This window comes from Cyprinodon variegatus, unplaced genomic scaffold (assembly GCF_000732505.1).
Source record: "Cyprinodon variegatus isolate N-32 unplaced genomic scaffold, C_variegatus-1.0 Scaffold433, whole genome shotgun sequence".
Taxonomy (NCBI): domain Eukaryota; kingdom Metazoa; phylum Chordata; class Actinopteri; order Cyprinodontiformes; family Cyprinodontidae; genus Cyprinodon; species Cyprinodon variegatus.
In genome coordinates this window covers 680,135-696,748 of record NW_015150886.1, presented here as the reverse complement: position 1 = coordinate 696,748, position 16,614 = coordinate 680,135, and the positions used below count along the sequence as shown (strand labels likewise).

At 36.2% G+C, this 16,614-nt stretch overlaps 1 protein-coding gene across 2 annotated transcripts in view; it reads right to left on the bottom strand.

Moving 5' to 3' along the window:
* Positions 1-191: 191 nt before the first annotated feature.
* Positions 192-16,614, bottom strand: part of LOC107093568 (disintegrin and metalloproteinase domain-containing protein 12-like) — a 131,053-nt gene continuing 114,630 nt past the window's right edge. Inside the window, exons 18-23 of one of the 2 annotated variants that reach the window (XM_015388708.1) lie at positions 16,274-16,382; positions 15,908-16,094; positions 12,029-12,137; positions 10,399-10,653; positions 2,331-2,506; positions 192-2,039 (exon numbers count right to left, since the gene is read on the bottom strand). In XM_015388708.1, the coding sequence (XP_015244194.1) occupies positions 1,991-2,039; positions 2,331-2,506; positions 10,399-10,653; positions 12,029-12,137; positions 15,908-16,094; positions 16,274-16,382 (885 nt within the window). In that variant the 3' untranslated portion in view covers positions 192-1,990. The remainder of the gene's footprint in view (positions 2,040-2,330; positions 2,507-10,398; positions 10,654-12,028; positions 12,138-15,907; positions 16,095-16,273; positions 16,383-16,614) is intronic. The other variant, XM_015388709.1, reaches the window with a different exon arrangement.

The window sequence follows — 16,614 nt, the reverse complement described above, 5'->3', positions numbered from 1 at the left end:
TCCCTCTGCTAAACAGTTCATTTTCCAGGAGGAAACAGTGTCAACAGTGGAGATGACGGACTGGCCTCAGAAGTACCACAGGATGATAACCTCTATGCCACTCTTGATGCTGTCATGCATTATGTAAAAAAAAAAGAAAATCTAGTATATATCTGGTCAATTTTATGGAAATATATATATATTTTTAGGCTTTTTATTATTGCTAGGAAATATATAATTTTAATGGGAAATAACATATTGGGCTTTTAGAGTTGTAATTCATGATCATCTTAATAAAATGAACACTAAAAATATATCACTCTGAAAAACGATTTCATCTATGATTAACACCTCAAACTGAATTACTTTTAATATTGATCTCTGTTAATGACCTTTTTTTGTGTGAAAACCTTTAAATAAGAGAACCAGGCGACTCCTACATCTGCAACTTCCCTCATCTTCCAGCAGGTGGCAGTATTGATCAGCCAACCACAGTCTAACATTTCTTAAAATGAACAATCCATTTGTTGCACCTTTTTTTGAGGAGGTAAAAAGGAAATTAAAAACACACATTAATCATCATTCTCACAAAAAAAAAAATCTTTTATTGGTGCTCCTTATTCAACAACCAGCCCGAAAAGTTATTTATAAATGCTGAAATATTAAAAACATTTAAAAGAAGTATAAACGGGGCACAGCCTCAGAGCAGTTCTTATGTTTCTGTGCTTGTGAATAAAAGACAAACAGACCAAGTGGAGGGAAAATGGTTACATACTAAATATTTACACTATACAGACAATTTGATGAACATACATAACAATATAATTCCAACAGCTTTAACGTTTATTTACCAACAGTGGGCTATCACTTCAACTGTTTCACACTTTTCTGAGGAGAGCACATTTTTGTAGAGAAACAAAAAGCAGTTCCAGACTTCAATCATTTTTGCTGTGGACTACTAAATGAACTGAAAAATTCTCCGGAAGTGCAACACCAGATACAATAGTTAATGATAAATGCAGGAAAAAACAGCCAAGAAACTCAAAAGACAAATCGAAAACAACTTAAAATAAAAAAAGAGGGTGATATTTATTGTAATCCAATGTGTGGAACTTGGAAAGCTGACAGTGCTGAGGTCAACCATCTTGGCCATAAGGATGGAGAAGAAAGTGAGCGTGAACATTAAACATACAAACACCAACATTAAGACTGATGAATTGGTGGCTAGAAGCATTCTCTAGAACATTATCACATAGTAAACATTGTCCACACTCTGCAGTCTCGTTGGCATCAGGATATCATGTTGAGTATCCAACACATGCTTGGAAGGTCACGTCGGAGCCAGTCTGACGCACGGGAAAGGAAATTAGGGGGCCAATAAGAATCATTTTCAATTTTTATCTTAAAAGCTGCATGGTTTCATAACTGCTTCATATTTCAAGCAAAATAGAAAATAAAAAACATACAATACATTTGGTTTTGAAAACCCCATGAAGGGAAAAAGTAAATAAATAATACTGCTAAACTGAGCTGGTCTCCATTTCTCTTCATTTTCATTCAAGTTTGAATGTGTCAACAAATCCATCACCCAGGAGAGATCAATTGTTTCAAAAGAATCTTTGATTACAGCATTTATCAAAAGAAAAAGAAAAAGTTAAAAAAAAACACAAAATAATGTAAAACATAAAAATGACCTTATTTTTGTTGTCTTCTCAAATTCTCCTTCTGGAAAATTCTTCATCCGGCACAAACTCATAAGAGTTAAATAATAAATAGATAAATAGTTCAAGAGTACCTGAGTGAAGACAGCAAAGCACCTTTTAGAGGTGTAGCACCAAGGTGTGACGGTCATCCCCTGTTCTTCCATAAACTTTGCACAGTAACTTTTCTTGTAGTTCAAAATGTCCAACAGACTCTCGTCCAAATAATTAGTGCAAAAACGAGAATGTTTTTCTTGTTCCTTTCTGTTTTGTGTAGTTTTCTTATTCCACTTATCCACAATGTCAAGATCTCAGCATTCCTGAGTCTTTGGTGGTCTGTAGGGCAACGCTGGCACAGGTCTGAAACAGACAAAGGTCAACAGTTTTAATGGAGCAGAACAAGGAGAGTAAAATGATTTAGGTACAAAAGTATTCACATGTCCACCTGCTTGTTCAGCAGGTGTATTCATGTGATTTTCTGTGATGCACCTTAGTTGTAAAATGGAAGAAATTATACGTCGGTTTCATCTTTTAAAAAAAATAAATAATAAAATTTTCATTCCATAAATTCTACAAATATCTTTTATATCAGTCAGTTGTCAGATATGCTGGCATATAATCCAGAATCTGCCTTTTATGTGCTTGACAGACCTGTTGGGTAAGGGGATAGTTGGTGGAGGCCTAGGAACCTTGGGGATAGGTACTGGGATGGCTCCAGCCCCCGGGATGTGGACCCCTGTTGGCGTGATGCTGTAACCACGCCGAGAGCTCCGCCCTAACGGGTCAGCAGGCAGGGGTTTCTGTGGTGGACTGGGCTTCTCAAAGTCCTGATGAAAAAAAAAAAAAAAAGACGTCTTCATATATTTAAATCAATATTTGTTGAACGTTATTCTTAAAATGCTATAACACAAATGTTGTCTTGAGAAAAAGAAATGGACGCGGAATATATAGAATTGACTTATTTTTGAAACAATGGGTTATGGTTTGTTGCAGATGTCTGCAATGTTTCTCTAGAGGGCAGTGTGTTCACAGCATCCTCTGAGAAAAGTCCCAGCAAGCATGAGATAAATCCCACCCCTCCAACTTCTTTCCCCCCATCACCTCCATGGCAGAGCTGTGAGACTGTGGAAGGTTATCTGGATGAGGTGTGTTTCTAATCTATGTGAGGAGGTGATAAACTTCAGCTACAAGCTTTCCAGCTGCTGTCAAACAGGAGCCATATGCAGACAAAAATAAACAACAATGCCATTATCCAGACAGAACACAAAGTTTGGCAAACCTAAAGTGATCTGTAGTCACATAAAGGAAAAAAAGGCTTAGAACATAAACACAACCGATACATGACAGTTCTGTCAGCTAATGAGGTTAAAAACTTGTTAAAGACCCAGAGGACTCCAACTTGGCAATGTTTCTGCCAGTAAAACTTTGCAAAAGGAGATCATTCTGTAGGACTTTGTGCTTTTCCTAATATCCTCTTATATATATATATATATATATATATATATATATATATATATATATATATATATATATATATATATTATGTTTGTAACAGTAGCAACCATATCGCCACCGCTAAATGTAACGATTTCCCTTTTAGGGTAATCTCACATAGGCTTTTAGAAAATGTTATCTTACGGAGAAGTTAATTTGTTGTATGTTAAAGGATAAATAGGAACGCTCCTCATCATTTTTTTTTTTTATTTCTCAACTTGAACTAAAAAAATGTTACTGCTTCTTTTGATTAAAGACATGACTAAAAATATTCATACCTGTTAAATTTGTCCAATTTTATTATATATAAATTCACTGACCAAGTTTAAAACAAGGCTGGTTTTTAAGACTAGAAGGACTTAGTTATGACTTTTGATTTAGCTTAAACATTTTTTTAAATCATAATGCTGTATTTAATTCTTTTATTTTTTCATTTTATTTATTTTTCTATTCTTTTATTAAGTTTATAATTTTTAGCTATGTTCAGCACTTTGTTTTCAGCTGTTAGCTGTTTTAAATCGCTCTACAGATAAAGTAGATGACATTACAAGTAAAAAAAAACAACAACCCAAAAAAACGTACATATTTTATTGGGATTTTATCAAGCAAGACAATACAAAGTGGAGTGCATATTAATCCTATGAGGGAAGGACTTATAGAGTGACCTTTTTGTGCTATTAAAGCTGCATGTCTTTTTCTACCTCCATCTGCTTTCCAACTTGTTGAGGTAGCAATTCCTCCTAATTCCTCTTTGCCAAATAGTTTTATTTCAGGGATTCATAGACCAGCTGTATTTTTACTGAATGTAAAATAAATAGGGTGGACTCCACCTACTTAATAAGGGAGTTTAAAGGCAGTGTCAGCACTAACTTGTGTTGGTTTATTATATTCATTTTTAATACAATACAGGGAAGTTTGTGGTTTTAACTGAATACTTTTGCTATATTGTCGCAGTGGATGAGGATGCACCACTAAATCAACAGCAACTTCTTAAGCTTATAAATATCTAGTGGAGACCACTATCATTTTTTTGTCAGTGAGATCTGTTAATAAAAACTGATTTTATCATAGTTAGAATGTATTAATGACTGAATAAAGTTACAATGTGGGGCCTAATAATAGGTTTCACAAATTCAAAATGTTCATATTTAGGTACCAAAGAAGATATCTAAAAAAATGTTGTTTTATCCAGACTTAGCTCCATTATCAGCTCAGCACTCCCCACCCCCCTATAAATCTACATCAAAGCAAGTTTGCAGGGGGGAATTAAAGATAAACAGTGGGACATTCCAGAAATCCAATTATAAAAATCTGTGTGAATATTATCACAAGCAAACGGTTTCCTATCAGAGCAGGTGATGTAGCTGAACGGACAGGTCTGAGTGAAATAATTCAAGACTGGAGCTGATGGCAGAATTGCTTGAGGAAAACATTCACTGAAATCTTGATAGTGTTTCCTTTTCTTAATGCAAAGGCAAATATTGCACAGTCATCTGAGTCGCTGCTTTACACGCAGCTCTTACAGCTGGAGGATGTGGAATACATGCAGTTATTTGGTTTGACATTTTGTCAAAGCAAGATAAACGTTTCCTACGCTTTATCTGAACATAAACACAAAAATGTTTAATATATATTTCCATCATTTGATAAGCTTCAGAACAACATGATAGAAAATAAACCATTAACAAACACAGGCTGCCTCCCCATCAGTTTTCCATACAAGTAAAAAAATACTTTTTACCCTCAGTAAATGCCTTAATATCACAGGGGAGCAGTCGGTTCAAAGACATTTAGGCTAAACCAGCAGGGGAGCGTGTAATACAGTCTTAAATATGTATGTTCTGTTTGTGGTTGTTAGGATGCTGTTAAATACCAGCAGAATCCCACATGCGATTGTGACCTACATATGATGTCTGCACTCCTTCTGATCATTTGCAGCAAAAAATGGATTCACGATATTAGCAGGTAACAACATTTTATTGTTTAGGCAGCTGGGGAACCCTCAATCTTTATTGCAAACAGGCCCCAGATATCTTGTGTTCAGAGCTGTTATTATGGGCATCAAGTGGCTATTTATGAGACAGCCATTCCAGCTGACTGCTCAGGGTAGCATTCTGCGTGGGGACGGCAAGACAACTGAAAAAAAGGTCTCCAGCTGTGACCCAAAATAAGTTATTTAGAATTTTTATTGCATCCCACAACAGTACAATGTCAGGAAAATCTCTGCAGCATCTTATCAGATTCATGCTGAGTGCAGGAAAAATATGAATCGGCTGTTTTTCAGTCAATTCAGACATGGAGTCATCCACTGCTGTCTGATTTGACAGGTTGTTTTCTTTTTTTTTTTTTTTAAATAGGCACATCCTGTTGAAACATAGTGAAAGTTTACTTTGTGATCAATAAATATATACATTTTAAATTGACTATTAAAGTAAACTAAAAAACAGAAGTAGATGGTCAATATTGGTCAATTGTTTAACTTCATATTCTTTTAGCTTGCTAGTTGAAAACAGTATATTCATATACTCATAATGGTGATTTGATTTTTCTGACACAATATGAGATTATTAATATCTTTATCTATTGTTATTTACTGAAAGCTAAAACCAATAAATACATCCACTGAGCATCTTGGCTTACTGGCCTTACAAGGGTCTATATTATTTAAAAGGTTAAATCTTATTGTCGTTCAAGGGGATTTTACAGCCCTGATTCACTGGTGTAAGGTTAAAATGTTTGTTTGCTTTTAATTAGAATAATTAAGGCTCAGTCCAGAGTTGATTTGTTACCCCAAATAAAACCAACTGAGATATCTAAAGGAAAAGTCTATTTGGTGAACTTTGTAAAACAAACTTTAAAAACTGTTGGGACACCATGTTGGTTTTTGCTTTAGATTACTATATAAATGTATGATTTTTTTTCAATTATATATATTATCTATAATGAACTGCAATTTTAATCCCATAACATTTTTGGAAAAATCATATCAAATGAATATACAACTTCCAAGATCCAAGCACTCCCTACAGTAGGCTTTTCTGGTATAAAAGAAAATATAAAGCAGAAAAGGTATAAATCATTTTCTGTCTTAAAACTACTGCTGCTCTATCCAAATCTCAAATGCTTACAATCTTGTAGAAAAATAAAGGTGAAGCAACACCAGTAAACCTTCCATCATGGGAAAGATCTTCACCATTAGTCTCAGGCTGCAGGAAGTACCACAGCTGTGGAAGCACCAAAAATCCCTGTGGCTAAATATTAACTATCAAACCCCAAATCCACTGTAATGAGACTGTAGCTGGTGGCACTGACCCACTATACTGACACTGTTGAACATCCAGTGAACTGATATTGAGATGCTGGAATCTTATAAGGATAGGGGCTGTTCACCTATCAGATATAAACTAGAATAACAACACTAAAACTTTTTAAAGGAAGGGTCAGAGCAGAAACTTTTGGAGAGCAGGGGACACTTCTTACGTAAGACCTTTTCCGTTTTTTGAATTGAGAAGGCTTCCTGGAGAGGTGGCGAAACGTCTTCAAATCTTGGAAACCAAGTCCAGTGGTTATTTTTTGAATTTTTACGGAATGACTATGACCTGGATGACTGAGAATCTTCATCAGCATACGTAAGACCTTATTTGACTGTGTGGTGGCACGGGCCATCTTTTATAGTGTGGTGGCTTGAAGCTGCAGTTTATCTGTCTCTGAGAGGAAGCAGCTGGATAAGCTTATTAGGAAGGCTAGCTCTTTCCTAGAATGCCCTCTGGACACAGTGCAAGTGGGAGACAGAGGGACTGTAACAAAAATAACATTACTATTGGACACTGTCTCACAGCTCAGCTGGAAAGGCGCCATAGTGAAAGACGGCTGCACCCTAGGTGCCTGAAGGAACGCTACCGCATATCTATCCGCCCAGCTGCTAGAAGTGTTGCTCTACAGTACACTCATGCTCATTCACACAGCTTTTTCAGCTTTCTGTAAACCAGCCGCTGTTTTTTTTTTTTTTTTTTTTTACTGGAAGATTACTCTTTTCTTATCTGAGTATGACAATTTCTGCTCAACATTTGAGGTTTTACATGTTCTTTTTCATTCTTGGAAGAAATGGATTATCCAGATCCAACATGTAAAAACCCTGCCTACCTTTCCTTCATTTGTTCACTTAACTAGGTGTTTGGTGTGCACAGAATCTTTGGAAACATTCTGGACCTGGATTATCCACCTCTGGTCTTGTGTGGGTGTACTGTACCTTTAAGATGTCTTTTGAATACTTGCTTTCCCACTGTCACAATAGGATTTCCCCACTGTGGGACATTCTATTCTATTATGTTCTACAATATTGTATTCTATTCTATTCTTGTGTGTGGGATCCAAGTTAAAATAGTTTAAAATATTAATAATCAGTTTATTGGTTTTATACTTTTTTAAATTTTTTATAAATGTGTAATTTTTATCACAAGTACCATTTAAAAGTTCTATAACTTCTATTTCTGTATATTTGAAAAGAAAACACTTTTTTAATGCTGCTCATGTGAATGATTGTAGTCAAAGGCAATGCAAATACAACTTGTGGAGCTTTGGATTTTCTATGCACTAGCTTTTCATCTGCAGCACTTTTACTTTCCTTCCCCAAAAGTAAAATAGTTCAGTATCCTTGTCTTTTTTTTTTAATATTACATCTGCAAATTTCGATTCCTGACATTCAGAACAGCCCTTATTGCTATGTTACTACAGGAATGCCTAAATAGGCTGACAGATGGATTTATTAACTGTTCTGCACCCAAAACCCCACTGGCTCTACCCAGACGAGAGCTTCACTCAGAGGATGGAGCACAAAGGGAGCAAGATTAATTATTTGCTGGTGATATAAAGGCAAGCACAAACCAACCAGAACAAGGTTACCTTTACAAATGGACACACACTTGTTAAGTTTTAAGTCATTAAGTACATTCTGCATATATTTTACATTACAGATAAATGGTTTAAAAGAGCAGCAATTACAGATTAATTAATACTTTTACGATGGCATTGCAGTTTTAGATGTTGAGCTTTTAAAAACCATGAATGACATAAAAAAATAAGTTCTGTAATTTGGTTGATCAGAATATTTTGAAAACTTTGCCTTTAAGTGATCTTCCTTAGCTGCTGGTGTTCAAAAACACAAAAATCGCTTAGATTGAAGATTTCAAGAATTTGGATTTTTTCCATTTTCTTCTTAAAAGCCAGGAAATCTTCTGATTTAACCACTGAATACAATCTGAGATGTCACAGTGTCCTTAGAAACCAAACCACCCATCCACTACAAATCTAATCAACACCTAAAAGGAGAACATCTGGCCAATTTCATGGCTTCAGTATTAATGGTGGACGGTTGGATACAGTCAGACGATGAAACACACGCTTTTTCCTTTGGAAATGCTAAAACCTTAGATATTTCATGGTCAAAAATGAGACCCTGTGTCAAATGAGGTAAGGTCAGCCTTGTTTCAATGCAAAAGATTATTACAAAAACCGCATAATTAAGAATACATAACATCTAACACATTAACTGACTATGTGGAGCAAAAGAGGAAGGGATATGTTACTACAGTCTTAGGGAGAAAAAGGGGAAGTGAACTTTTTTTAAGTAACCAGCATTGGAGCACCCTGCATGCCTGCAAGAGCTACTGTTTTGATGTATTGATGAATTTAAACAGGATAATTGATTTTTTTTTTTTTATAACTTACTAAGACAGTAACAAAGTAATCAAACCAGAATAATCTATGGTTATCTATAACATGAATATGGATATAATGATTGAGACTTTGAATATTTAGCATTCGTTCATGTCTGTGTAACTCAAAGATGTATGATGGAGATTACATGTAGCCCGCAGTTATTTAAGAGTGGAAAGTTCCGAAATAGGTCTAATATACCTGTTTAAAGCAGGGAACAATTGGCTTTTAGAACAGCTCACTGTCAACCCGCTAATTTACAGGATCCGTTGGAGCGCACCTTATGTACATCACAAAATCACTCCAGTTGTGTCTGATAAAACAAAACAGCTCCTAATGACAATCACCTTTTTGTGGAACGTAAAAGCAATACACACCAAGGATTCCAAAATACCTAAAAAGGCATGCATAGGACTTGTGGAAGGCTTTGGTCTCATCATGGAAGATATGTTAAAAAAAATAGACAGGAAGAGCATCAAGAGAAGCAACCCCAGGAAGACGACCATGGACACTGTGTCTTTGGGAACCAGCAAGATTAATGCCCACTACTCAACACTGTGAGTCTTTCCAAATTGGGGGTTCAGGTTCTGAGGGTCAGTTGAAAGTTGTGCTGTGACTCTGAACTAGTCAGTAGTACCTGCCTAATGATACCAGAGGGGTCTTCCAACCAGTGAGGTCATATTAAAACGGGACAAAACCTCAGCTTGTGCAGCCGACAGAGATGTGCAAGTGGTGAACTATGCTGTTGAGACACTGCCCTAGACATCAGAGCTCTGCCACTCATAAGAGGAACTTCAGGGATCAAATGATTTCATCATTCAGGAAACTGAGAGCCATCTGCGAACACTGATTCAATCTACAGCATTGGTCTGTCTACTCCCCCAAAAAGCTCAAAATCCTCTCCTTGGTGGTCAGCCTTCAGCTTGGTTTATGCTTGACACAATGGACAACATTTCTGCACCACGCACCTAGGAAAATTTGTAACTATGTGTACAGATATGCGCTGAAAACATGGCGAGCGAGGAGCTCCTGCTGGCTAGGGTTAAAAAAAGTGAACATTGTGATTTAGGCCATTGCCACTATTAGTAGATTGTGGAAAAACTCCTGGAAAGAAATGATTGTCGCTCTTGCATGACACAAAGAGGCTTTGGCCATTAAAACCTTATTGACCAAAATAAGAAGTATGTGAACAGGAGCCATTAACCAGGCACAGCCCATGGGTAGCAGATGACCCCATGCTTCTAGGTTGCTTGTTCTGTCACAAGCAACAACAGAACAAGCTACTTTAAAAACGGTGTAGGGGGTGAGTAAAGGTCTGTTCGCCCAACCAAATAGGTCTCTAAAGGTCTCTGAACAGGGTCATACCTGCTATGTTCAAAGATCTTAGAACCCAGGTTGGCTAGAGCCGAAGCCCATAGAGATATTGAAGAGGAGGAGGGGTTAGGCTTGATTTTGACAACACCTGAGGAGATAATGAGTACTTTACAAAGGTGTTATTACTCAGACATACCTGCTCCACTCTATTCAAAGACTGCTTGCGTGGCAGGCTTAGAAATGGTGGCACTCGAGGTGGTGAGGCCGGTGAGCGAGCGGGCAGGACTCTATGGTTGTGATTGGGCAGAGGAGGCAGGTTGGGCTGGCCCACGCTTAAAGACACCGGCATGGGCTGGCTGATGTGCAGAGGCTGGTAAAGAGGGAGTCTGCGCAGACTGTGGGAGTGGAAGTTGTGAGGAGGGAGGAGAGGCTCTGCACTCAGGAAAGAAGGCTAAAAGAAAATTGATAGGAGAAAGAAGATTTTCGGTATTTAAAAACAACATAGCTCAATGTCTAATCGCAGTATAAAGACTGAAAGTAAAACTAAGTTGAAGCATACAAACCATCTAAACTGAACATTAGTGAAATATGAAGTACTAGTGCCTAGTGCTTCTTCATTCAGCCACATTTCTTTACTGAACAAGGCAACTGGAAGAATTATTGCTGCAAATAACCTTTCCTTTTCGCTGTTGAAAGTACCCCTAGTTTCCTTTCTTTATGTTTGACACTCTTTCTATCCCTGAGGAAGTCACTGTAAGAATGGCAGTATTGCTTACTGTAACTCAGTTCTTTTGGTTTATTTAAAAAAAAAAAACCTACTTTAAAGCTCAGTCTTTCCGATTGAATAGTTTTTATTTCCTGATCAAAGCCTTTGACGAAGCTCTGCTGGTTACTGTTTTTAATTTCCATAGAAACTGGGGTAGACCACTGAGCGAAGTACTGTTATAACATTGACTCTGTGTATTCTGTGCACATTGCTGATGTTAGAGTCATTAAAAAACTGAATAATCCTTTCTGGACTTGTAAAATCCAGAGTCTGACCAAATGTCTCGACCAGCTGTTATTTTATCAGTCCAGAGCTTACCAATAAGCATGTTAAATGGTCAGAAAGGATTTGGCTGCTTGACAAAAACTCACAAAAGCAGACTGAAGCAGTGGAGATGTTTTTTAAAAGAGCTCTGCTGTGATACAGACTGACATCTGCGACTGGCTGGGAATGTTATAATAATAAGAACGGACAGGCTATTTAAGAGATTCACTCTGTTGGGCTATAAAAAAGATAAACTGGATGAACTTCTATGCTAGATTATGACATTTGATAGAAGTTTCATCCTCAGCGGTTGTAGACGGAGGAAACTGCTAACCCATATCAGATCCACACTCTCATGCATATAAATGTCCACTTTATTTTATTTTGGGACAGAGACACAAACACAACAATAGGTAATCTCCCTTTGTGCTTATCATTTTCAGCAAACAAATCAAACCCTATTTACCTCTACAGCCTGAATCAATCAACTCTGCTCCCCTTGCAGGAAAAAGAAATCACAAACATTAGAGGGGTTTGAATTTCACCATCCTACATCTCATTTCAGTTACGCAATATCTCAATTACACTTTGGCCATGTCTTGTCAACAACAGCACTGAAATTAATATTTCCACCTTCTGAGATACGGTGAGGCTGAATCAATTTTCCAGCCTGCTGTGATCTTATTCGATCAACAAACCCAGCTGCATGATGATTCAGAAATGAGTTTTAGCTGGAGGTCATCAAAATGCAAACAATAAGGTTTTACACAGTCAGAAATATTAGTAAGCAACTCACCTTACAAACATTGGCCGCAGAAGGTTTGGGTGGAGGTCTGCGTTGTGGTGTGGGTCTGTACCTGGACTCAGTCCTGATGGGACTAGTTGGCCTGGTTGCCTCCACAGATCTATAAGAACAGAAAACAGTTATTTATTAATAACATTTGAGGTATAACCAAGGTATATATACAAAGGTTGAAAATTGCTTTTGATTTGGGCAGACTCTTAATCAATAAACCAATAAATAAATAAGTTTTTGGTTTTTAAATGCATCAAAAAGGCAGATGTTTCTGTGATACTGTGTTTTAAGCATATATATATATATATATATATATATATAAACTTTTCATTTTCTCTTGGAATCAAACTTTTACCTACTAGGCAACTTTTTACGCATGTTTCTTCTTTTCAATGCTTTGACATGGATGAGAACTTTGCGTAAGCTGGTAAGAAGCCTGTTTGTCTTGTTTTTAGTTTACCATATAGAAGGTAAAACATTGTTTGTGGTTTCCCAAATTCTATGAATTTGTGTGAATGTATCTGCTTTCCTATAGGTGTAATCCATATGAGTGGACCGAGGTAAAGACCAGGCAAGTAGCTTTTTTCTTAGAAGGATTTACTGACTAATGAAGATCAACACATCTGCATAACTTGAACAGGATGAGATTTTGACTAAATAATAAATACATAAATAATAAATAACAAAATAACTGTTTCATCTGATAATTATATCCCGGTGGAACTATGGGATATAGATTCCTCATTAGAAGTTCCAGGACAGTCAGGCGGCACTGGTAAAAGTTTGATATAGGTCTGCATCAAAAGCCTATATCTCAATATTATTTCTTTGCATGATAACAATATTGCATTTCAAATGGTTGATCATAACTTTCTAAATTATGGACTGGAAAAGTTTGGTGCTATCCTAAACTGATGACCCCCTGCTCAGATTTTTGAGTAGTTCATATCTCATAATATCTATGCTGGTGACGCTGGTGAAGATTCTCAGTCTTCTAGGTCATAGTCATAAAAAAAAAAAAAAAGAAAATTAAAAACAATCCATTGGACTTTGTCTCCAAGTTTGAAGACGTCTTGCTTCCAATCCAGGAAGCTTTCTCAATTGTGCTGGTGACATTAAACTTTATATTTCTGAGTAACCGCTTTAGCATAGTCCACTAGAGTCACTTGGAGTCTCCAAATACTGTACAGTAATGTGCTAACAGATGGGTTAGAATTTCCTCCAGGCTAATGCAGAACAGACCGATGTAATCGTTTTGGGTCCCAAAATTGGAAAGGTGGAAACCAGCCGTCACATAGATGTGATGAGGCTCAAGACGGCACAAAAGAAAAAAAAAAAGAGGAAAATTCAAGAAACTCTAGGCATTCATATACTCTGATTTACATTTTAACTCTAGCATAAAAACTCCACAAAAGCCACAATATAGAGAGACATCAGAATAAAATGTTAATGGTACAGGCATGAAAGATAAACCTATATATGCTTTTCTGTTTGTTAGATTATTGTAATAGTGCCTTTACAAGAAAAAATAATCACACTGCTACAGTTCACCCAAAACACAGCCTTGAGCCATGACAAATACTAGAAAAATTGATCCTATCACACTTGTCTTTAAATAACTCCCCTGTTAAAACCAAGACTGAATTTCATATTTTCCATTTTAAAGGCACAGATTGGACTTAATTACATCCAAGAATAGCAAATCTATCAGAAATAGCAATTATCTTTCTCAGCTGTGAAATCAACTAATCAAAAACATTTCATGTGCAGAAACAGTTTTCTCCTTTAAATCAAATAAAATATTACTGTTTGCCATAGATTTCAAATAGTGGTCTAAGGCTGCATTACAAGGTTATTCTTGTTCCATCATTGCTTTTTACTTTCATCATATTTACAATTTTCTTGTCTTTTCTCACACATTTTACACGTTAATGTTATTGTCTACATTTATTTTGCAGGGAGTGATACAGTTGCTGCACTATTCATATGGAGGTCAGAATTGATTTAAAATGACTTTAAGCAGATTGCGACAAAATAAACCTTGTTTTCTTTTGTGAATTTTACTTTTTTATCTCAAAATAGAAAAATCAGTAAATCATCTTTGTTCTATTTGGAAGATAATCTCTTATTCTTACCACATATTTTAAATGTGTAATAGTCATTAGGGAAAAAAGTAAACCTGGTCAAAACAACACCTTGCTGCAACTTAAGATCTAAAAGCTGATTTTTGGATAAAACATTTAAAGCATTAATTATTACATAACTCCACAGCTTCAGTGTGCTAAATTATTTATGCTATTGTAGCTAACGTTCGATCACATTTTATAACATCTGATGTTCCGTTTGGTTATAATTTCATCCCATAAAGATGCCTTAAGAAAATAAGTAAATAATACCAAGAAAGCCAAATAAAGCAAATCTTATCACAATGAAATACTTTAATATGATAAAGAACCATATTTGAATAATTCAAGTCATAAATAAGCTGCATGATTTTTACTGCATACATTTAAAAAAACCAAAAAACATAGAAGGCTTCTTAAGTTGTTCACCAGCTCTTTCTTATTGGCTTCTATTCAGTTGGTCTATAGCATGTAGTTAAAAATATTCAAACTTAGTATTAATCACATTATTTAATGCAAATTCATTACCTGCTACTCCTTACATAGAGGAAAAAACTGCAAGTAATACATGCAAATTAAAGCAAAAATCTGATTAAAAATGAATCCTTTCAGCAGGGAAAACATATTGGAAATAAACAGAAGAGTTTGGCATTAATATCTTTATGTTTTTCTTGTTTGGTACTTTTTCTCTTCTAGACTCTTCTCTTCAATTTTGTCCTAACTGGTTGGCCCTAAACTCCTGGAATTCTAATGGTTAAAAAGAGGTGACAATGTTTGTGAACAATGTGAGACCATCACAGCTGATTGGAGAATTCGCCAGCATATTTTCGTCCAACTGCTACCAGTCTGGGTTTCAAGTTAGTTAGTGATTTTCAATTAGACAGGCCAGCCTGCTCACATAATGCGGCAATATTTTTTTTCCGTCGACCAGGCAGCTCTTTGAAGCAGTGATCCACACTGTTATTTTGTCCCACTTAGATTTCTGTAATGGACTTTATGTTGGATTGAGCAAGTCTTTGCTCACTGGTCTGCAGCTCATTTAAAATGCTTTCATATATACTGTGTACGTAGTGCATATGTCATTTCAAACACTTAACAATGGCACGTCAAAGCGACCTACAACTTTTGAATTGCAAGGCGACTTCTTTTCCCACTGCACCACAGTTGCTCTTATATGACCGGCACACATAAAGCTGAAGAAATCCTCTCTGTTTTGGCGTAACTCCACTGGCTGCCTTTGAATTTCAGATTTCAATCTTTAAATTCCTATTATTTGAAATATTTGAAAGATAATTCAATTCTGTATCTCTGTGAGCTTCTGAATTCTTATTTCTATTCTCTGCACCTCAGGTTAAGTATAATAAATTCTAAACATTTATATGGACTTTATGGAATGGAAATGTTCTGAAAGCTGTACAAAACAAAACTATGTGCATCACTTTTCAGCATTACAGCAGACATGATCAGTTTTAAAACCTGTATATAGGAAGCTTTTCTTATTTAAGATTAAAAAAAAAGCTCAGAAAATGAATACTTCCTCCGCTGTTGCTCTTCTTCCTTCACCGTTTTATATCCCTTTTTAATTCAACATTTAACACCAGTGAGAATTATACACACTTTATAAACTTAAGACTTTTTAAACCTAAAGTCAAGTTTTTAAACATGTATTTTCTTGGATGGAAGAAAATCTATATGCATCATTTTTCATATAAATAACTGCAAAATAAAGTTATGTTTTATTTTTACCATGCATTACCTGAGTTTCTCCAAGGTGCGCTTCTTGTTGCTGAAGAAGAGTCGCAGCAGAGCTTTCCTCTTCAGGAAGACGATCACTGTGGCTGCCAGGAGGCTAACCAGGGTGACCAGGATCGCCACAGTAATGAGCACACTGTCGGCTGATGCCATATACGACAACACGCACATTAATACACACACACGCACATCTACAGCACAGAACAATGACAGGACATAAGACTGTTACATCTAGATAAAAGGCACCAGAGCTATTTCATACTGTATATGTTTATATTGAGATATTTTGCAATTGTTTAAACTTTTTCCAACTGACTTAATATCTTCATGCATAAATAAGCAAAGTCAGGGATAAAATTCCCCTCTCTACCTGCCAGCCTCATTGGCCCACTGTCAATGCTCCCTCCGAAGCCTGGTTTCTCGCAGAACGGAGGAGCCCACTGGGCTTCACAGTGGCAGTTCTTTTTGTTGTTGCATACCTGTAAGAATGATCATGTTTAGTTTATTACACACTACTCCCAATCATTTAGATTGACCTCAAATAATGAACACTTTATACTAGTAATGGTGGCTTTTTAAACACTGGCATTTCCCTTTAAGATGTCAGTTTTCCATTTCTAGTCACAAACCTGATTGTATAATAGCAGTACACCATATGATAGACCAACATTAAAGTGAGACATATTTTTGCAGCGAAAGGAGATTGAGCTA